Source organism: Belonocnema kinseyi, chromosome 1, assembly GCF_010883055.1.
Source record: "Belonocnema kinseyi isolate 2016_QV_RU_SX_M_011 chromosome 1, B_treatae_v1, whole genome shotgun sequence".
Lineage (NCBI taxonomy): Eukaryota > Metazoa > Arthropoda > Insecta > Hymenoptera > Cynipidae > Belonocnema > Belonocnema kinseyi.
Genome location: NC_046657.1, coordinates 12,635,830 through 12,643,681, shown reverse-complemented (window position 1 = coordinate 12,643,681; position 7,852 = coordinate 12,635,830). Strand labels below are relative to the sequence as shown.

The 7,852-nt window shown below is 21.5% G+C and overlaps 1 protein-coding gene across 1 annotated transcript in view; it reads right to left on the bottom strand.

Moving 5' to 3' along the window:
* The window catches only part of LOC117176777 (ATP-binding cassette sub-family B member 6, mitochondrial), a 59,246-nt gene that overhangs the window by 25,778 nt on the left and 25,616 nt on the right, over positions 1-7,852 (bottom strand). The window contains exon 7 of the mRNA XM_033367077.1: positions 3,707-3,930. Within this exon, the coding sequence (XP_033222968.1) occupies positions 3,707-3,930 (224 nt within the window). The remainder of the gene's footprint in view (positions 1-3,706; positions 3,931-7,852) is intronic.

Below are 7,852 nucleotides of genomic sequence, written 5' to 3'. Positions count from 1 at the left end.
AAAAAATTCTAGGGATTTTAAAGGATTTCAAGAAATACCAAAGTATTTTCACAAATTTCAAAATGTATCAAGAAATTAATAAAGAATTTTGAGGTTTTTCAATGAATTTTCATTTATTTTAAGTGGTTACGATGATTTTCATAGCCTTTCAAAGAATTTAAAAAGATTTCTTAATTTTATAAAGCATTTTAAGGAATTATTAATTATATTATTTGATAATATTAATAATAATAGTTAATATACTTATATTAATAATGAAGATTAATAAAATTAATAAATACTATTAATAATTACAAGGAATTTTAAGCGATTTTGAGATATTACAAAAAAAGTTCGGGATTTTAAAGGATTTCAAAAAATACACAAAGTATTTTCACAAATTTCAGTATATTTCAAAATATTTGTAAAGAATTTTAATTTATTTTAAGTGGATAAGATAATTTCACGGAATTTCAAAGGATTTTAAAATATTGCAAAAGGTTTCAAAGCATATCGACTAATTTTAAAACATTTTATACTATTTCAAAAGATGTAACGAAATTTCAAAGGATTTCTGATTTTTATAAAGAATTTTAATAGATTTCAAGGAATTTCAACTAATTTCGAAATATTACAGAAAAATTCTCGGGATTTTAAAAGATTTCAAAAAATACCAAAGTATTTTCACAAGTTTCAGAATATTAAAAAAAAAATAGTTAAGAATTTTGAGGTTTTTTAACGAATTTTAATTTATTTTAAGTGATTTTCATAGCCTTTTGAAGAGTTTTAAAAGATTTCTTAATTTTATAAAGGATTTTAAAAAATTATTAATATTATTATTAATAATTAATATATATTAATATTATTAATAATGAATATTAATAAAATGAATAAATACTATTAATAATTACAAGGAATTTTAAGCGATTTCGAAATATTACAAAACAATTTCGGGATTTATAGGATTTCAAAGAATACACAAAGTATTTTCACAAATTTCAGAATATTTCAAAATATTTGTAAAGAATTTCATGTGTTTTTAACGAATTTTAATTTATTTTAAGTAGCTTCTATAATTTCACGGCATTTCAAAGGATTTTACAAGATTTCAACAGGTTTCAAAGTATATCCACAGATTTTAAAAGATTTCACACGATTTCAAAAGATTGTACGGAATTTCAAAGGATTTCTGAATTTTATAAGGATTTTAAGAAATTTTAAGATATTTCGAAACGTAAAAAATAAATTCTCGGGATTTCAAAGGATTTCAAGCAATACCACACTATTTTCACGAATTTCAGGATATTCCAAAAGATTTGCGAAGAATTTTAAAAGATTTGTAAATGATTTTAAAGTATTTTAACGAATTTTAAGATATTGTAAGCGGTTTCAATTATTTTAGGGGATATTTTCGTATACTATAAAGAATTTGAAGGGTTTTTGTGGAACTTGTATGTCTAAAAAAATATTTCAATGTACTTTAAAATCATTTAAGGAATTTCAACAGATTCGAAAAAATGTTCAAGGATTTAAAATATTTCAAATAATTTGAAATGGTATGCAAAGCCTTAAGGGATATCGCAATATTTCGCATTATTTCACGGAATTTAAAAGATTTTATTCTATTTTTAAAGATTTTAAGGAATTTCTATGGGTAAAAATATTTGTAAAGGATTTTGAAGATTTCAAGCGATTTCAAATTTGAAAAAATTTCACAGAATCTCAAATAATTTGACGATTTTACTTTTTATTTCAGACATTTACACAACTTTTAAATGATTCAACAAAATTTTCATAGATCTCAATAATTTGAAAGGGATTTTAAAAAGATTTCAAAAAATTTAAAAGCATTTTCACATATCGGATGTTTAAAATTTTTTTTTATGTTTAAATATATTTTTACGGATTTTAAGAAATTTAAAGCATTTTTGATTATTTCACGGAATTTCAGGAAATTTTGAGGGAATGCAAGAAATTCAAGAACATTTTATATGATTTCAATGAAATTTCAAATGATTTAAAAATAAATGAGGGAATTCAAATGATTTAGAATCCTACGGTTTGCAAATTGTATTTAAAGAAACGAAATGAACTTTAAAGTTCAGACGTTAAAAAATTTCTGGGCCATCTTTAAATTTTTGTATAGTTATTAAACGTACTGTAAAGAAATTCTATAAAATTATATTGATAATTCTGCATTCTATGGAGGTATTTTAAATTCCTGAAATATTTTTTCCCATTTTTTATCAATCTTTTCATGCTATTTGCTGCCTAACATTGATTTCAAAAATTCAGGCCTATCCTAGGCTCCTTTTAAATTTTTAAATCTCGTTTAAAACTTTTAAATTTCTTTAATTCATGAAATTCTTTGAATTCCTTTAAAGTATTTTTAATCTTTTGAAGTCATTTAAAATCGTTTTTTCTTTTTTTGAAAATTCGTTTCAATTCATTGGAAATATTTTGAATCACTCCAAATCCTTTAAAATATTTAAAATGCCTTAGAGTTTTTTAAATTAAATGTATTCTTTTGCAGCGCTTCAAATCCTTAAAATTCCACGAAATTTTTGAAAATTCCTTGAAATCCCATTCAATTCCTTAAAATATTTGAAATCCTTTCAACTCTTTGGAATTATTTTGTATTTTTTGAAAATAATTGAGATTCCTTTCATTCATTTAAATTTTCTTAAAATTCAAAGATCTCGATAAAGAATTTGGAAAATGTATTAATTTTTGGAGATTTTAAAAGTTTTTAATGAAATCTGAATTATTTCAAAAGATGCTTCAAAAGAAGTTTTGAAAAGACTCAAAAATAATTTAAATCTTGAAAAGATGTCAAGAAATTTGAAACAAAATTTTTTTACGATTCCTGGGTAAATCTCAAATGATTTTTTATTTTGAAAAATGAATTTTAAGAGAAAATTAAAAAAGATTTCAAAATGTTTCCTAAAATTTCGAAAAATAATATAGAAGCAACATTTTTCAATTTCGCAAAGATTAAAAAAATTTAGAATATCTTGATAAGATATCCAAAAATTAAAAACAAAATTCAATTTCATTAAGATTTCGAAAAAAACATTCAAAGATTTTCGAGAATTTTAAAAGGTTTCAAGAAAATAAACAACTTTTCTTAAAATTCCTGTGAAAATTTAAAATGATTTTGCATATTGAAAAATAAACTGTCAAAGAAAATTTCAGAAATTTACAAAAAATTTCTGAACATGTCAAGGAAAATTATGAAAAAGTTAAGGCGTTTTCTTCAATTTTGAAATATTTTCCTAATTTTAGGAGTAATTCGAGTCAATTTAAAATACTTTTGAAAATTCATCGATTTTGGTAAAAATGTAATATTTTTTATTAAATATATAACTGTATAAAAAACTTAATATGTTTTGGTTGAGAATTTAACTATTTTGTTGAAAATCCGTCTTTTATTGATGAAGTCAACTTTTTTTTATTCAAAATTAAATATTTTTTTATTGAAACATCAACTATTGCTTTGTTTGTTAAGAATTCATCTTTTTAAAATAAAAATTCATCTCTTTGCTTGAATGATTTGAACTCTTTTTTTATTTTAAATTAAAAAAATTTCCGATTAAAAATTTAACATTTTGGTTGAATATTAACTTTAAAAATAAATATTTATGCAACATTTTTATTTTTATTATAAAAATTGTTTTGAATCAATTTAAATTTTTCATTTTTTGTAGGAAAAAGGTAGAAAACTCACCAATATAGAGAACCATGGTAGAAAAAACGATGAGACCGAACCACTTATTGAACGCACTCACGAAGAAAATGACGGCAATTATTATATCCACGATTGTTGGCAAAATTGAAAAAAGAATGTAGTTAAGTAAATTGTTTATTGAATCGGTTCCTCGGTCCATCACTCTCAAAACTTCTCCAGTTTTCCTTCCGAGATGCCATCGTAAACTCAAAGTATGCAAATGCCTACGAATGTAAACATTTCAATATTAATTGTCTAAATGGAAAAATGAATCCAGAAATTTGTAAGTTTTTGGAAATTATATCATTTCAAGCAATTTTAATTTGTACATAAAATTGTTATTTGTGCATCAAAATTTGTTTTGAAATCTTTTAAAATATTCTCTATGAATTATTATTTTTTAATAACAAATAACTTTAAATTTTTCCAGGAATCTTGAGGAAAATTTGTATTGTCTTGAAACCTTTTGAAACGTTTAAAAAGCTACAGAATTTTATTTCAAAAACTTATCTTTTTTTCGTAAAACTTTGAATAAAATGTGAAAAAATTACCTTAAAACCTTCAAAATTACTTGTTTAAATGTTTTCAAGTTTTTAATTGTTTTTTAATCTCTCCAGAACTTCTAAATATTTCTTAAACCTTCTCGAATTCATTCTAAATAAATAATTGTTCAATAATTATTTTTTCATATAAATTTATTTTTGTTTTAAAACCATTTAAAATATTCACTTGAAGTTTATTTTTCAATTTGAATACCTTTTAAAATCATTTTTAAAAAATATCCAAATTTTATTTTAAAACCTTTAAAAAGCTACAATATGTTTGGAATTTTTCGAAATCGTTTTAAATATTCTGAAATATTTTTTTTCAAGTTATCTGAATTTTCCTTTAAATTTAGAAAAAGTTCCGCAGAATTGAAAAAATTGCGCTTAAATCTTAAATTATTTTTCGATAATATGGTCAATATTTTACCATTTTTGAAATATTCTTAAATATTCTATTAAAATTAATTTTTCAAAGTAAAAAATTATTTTAAATTTTTCCAGGAAAGAAAAATACACATTTTTACAAGCTTTTAAAAACTTCAAAAAAATTAGTAAAAATTGCCTCAATATCTTCAAGATTATTATTTTATTTTATTTCGTTGTGATATCGGAAATCGTTTGAAATCCTTTTAAATATTCTCCTTAAATTAATTTTCAAAATAAAAGAAGATTAGCATTTTTAAACAAAAATCCCCATCAAGATTCGCAATTTTAATCAATTTTACGTTAAATTAGCGTTTTAAAGTCTTTTGATGGGTATTTTTAATTAGAAATGATTGGATTTCTAAAATTATCATTTTTTCAACAATTTACTTTGTTCGATTTCGTTGGCGTTTTTTAACGTTTAGCATTTTTAAAAAACCTGAGATATAAGAAAATCAATATGTGTTGACAATGTTAGGTTATTTTAACGTTTTATATGAGAAATTCGTCTTTTATAACAAAAATAAATCTAATAAATAAACCAAACTTTGGATTACATAAATGTTTTTCGTCAGAAATTGGTATTTTAATTAAAAAATAAAAGGTTTCAAAGAATAATCACAATTTGAACAATTTAAGGTTATGTTAGCGTTTTTCACCAAAAAAATGAATATTTCCAAATAAAAGTTATTATGGTTCCATCCATATTTGTATTATTAACAGTTTCAGGTTATATTAAAATGTCAAAAATTATTGTTATTTTCAATAACACATTATTTGATTGAAAAAAATATTTAAGATTTAAAATTTTCAGGTTATGTTACGGTGTTTAACCTAAATTTGTCTAAATTGGTATTTTGGTGTTAGTGTTTTTCGCCGGAAACTATAATTTTTATTACAAAATAATTCTATTTCAAAGAAGATTCACAAATTTTAAACAATTTTATGTTCTGTTGTCGTTGAACATCAGAAATTTGTATTTTTATACAAAAAATCATTAGATTTTCATCCAATAATTTTGGTTTGAAATAATAAAATTTAAAAGCTTGAACAATTTCCGATTTTGTTCAGTGTTTTTCGTCAAAAAAATAAATTTTTATTTAAAAATCACATATTTGAAAGAAAGTTCATAATTTTTAAACCATTTTAGGTTACGTTGGAGTTTTACATCGAAAATTGGCATCATAAAACCAAAATCATTATAAGTTGAACAAGAATTAGAATCTTAAAAATTTTCGATTATTTTGGTATTTTTTGTAAGAAATTGGTATTTTGAATGAAAGCATCATTAATTAATTATTTTTAAACAAAAATAATTATAATTTAAACAAGAATTATAATCTTGTAAACATTTTCGATTATTTTTGTGTTTTTCGTCGGAAATTGGTATTTTTAAATTAAGAGAGAAAATTCATAAATTTTAAACAATTTTATGTTATGTTGTCACTGATCATCGTAAATTTGTATTTTTAAACAAAAACTTCAATTTTTATTTAAAAATGATTATATTTTAAAGATTCATAATTTTTTTACAATTTTTGGTAACGTTGGAATTTTACCTCCAAACTTGAACAAATCAATCAAAAATTATTATAATTTAAACAAGATTGGGAATCTTTAAAAAAATTTGATTACTTTAACGTTTTCACAGAAACTTGATGATTTTAATTTAGAAAAAATTACATTTCAACGAAAAATTAAAATTTAGTAAGATATTAAGATGATATTCAAATTTTTTTATTTTCAACAAAATGCATTAAATTTTACAGATGAATTACACAATTTGGAAAAATTTTTTGCTTTGCCATGTTCGTGTTTTTCGCCGAAATTTGATATTTTATTATAACAATTTTAGGTTGTGTTAACATTTTTCGCCGGAGAAAGGTAATTTTAAACAAAACAAAAAAGGTTTAAAAGAAAAATCAGCTTCTTAAACAAGTTTTTTCTATGCCATATCAATTTTTTTCATCTAAAAGTGCTATTTTTATTAAAAACATCATTCAATTCAAAAGAATATTCAATATTATTGAACCATTTCAGGTTATGTTAGTGTTTTCCTCGAAATTTCGCACTGACAAACAATAATCATTAAATTTGAACAAGTTTTAGAATCATTCAAAATGTTCTGATTATTTTAGCGTTTTTCTTAGGAAATTGGTATTTTTAATTAAAAAATTATATTCTAAATAAGATTTATAATTTTGGAAGAATTTTACGTCATCTTAAGATTTTTTTCATCAGAAATAGATTATTTTTAACAAAATTCATTAAATTTCGCGAAAAATTTTATAATTTGGAAAAAATATTCATGAAAAATTTTTAAATGATTGTTTTGTAAGGAATTTCAAGAGAAAATCAAAAATTAAAGAAATGTTTTCAGGTTCCTAAGAAAAATTAAAAGAATTTTTTATTTCGAAAAATTAATTTGAAGAGATTATTTAAAAAGATCTTAGAAGATTTCAAAAATAGTCAAAGAAGAATCAGAGAGATTTTAAGGCAATTTTTTTATTTTGTAGAATAAATAAAAAATAACAAACGATCTCCTAAATTTTCTAAAAATAGTTTAGAAGGTTTTAAAGCAAAAATGTTCAATTTGGTAAGATTGCAAAATAAAAATAAACAAAAATTGGGTAAATTTAAGAAATATTTAGTAGAATTAAAAAGAGTTTCAAAAGTTTTCAAGAGAATAAACAAATTTTTTTTTAATTTGGAATGATATTTGAAAATTTTGAGAAAAATTCGTGTCAGTTAAAAATATTTTCAGGAATTTTAGACGTTTTAAATAGATTACAAATATGTGAAAACTCGGAAAAATTTTCGAAAATGTATCAAATATTTCTTGATTCCTTCCCAAATTCCAAAAGTTCTAAACATCTTTTAAAAGGACTCGATTTTTTCGTAATATTTTGTAAAATACAATATTACAGACAAATTTCTTTAACATCTTCTAGATTCTTTTTTGACAAGCCTGAAATATTTTAAAATCTTTTAAATTTTCTCAAGAATCTTATAAAAATTATATTTGCACAAATTTAGAAACAAGGTGATAATAATTATTTTCTTGTTCTCAATTCTCAGAATTTAATTTCAACATGGATTTATTATAGGGCATCGAAAAATAATTTTCGATTAATTTGAGTGTTGTCAAAGATAAAAAAATATTTATTATTTATTACTA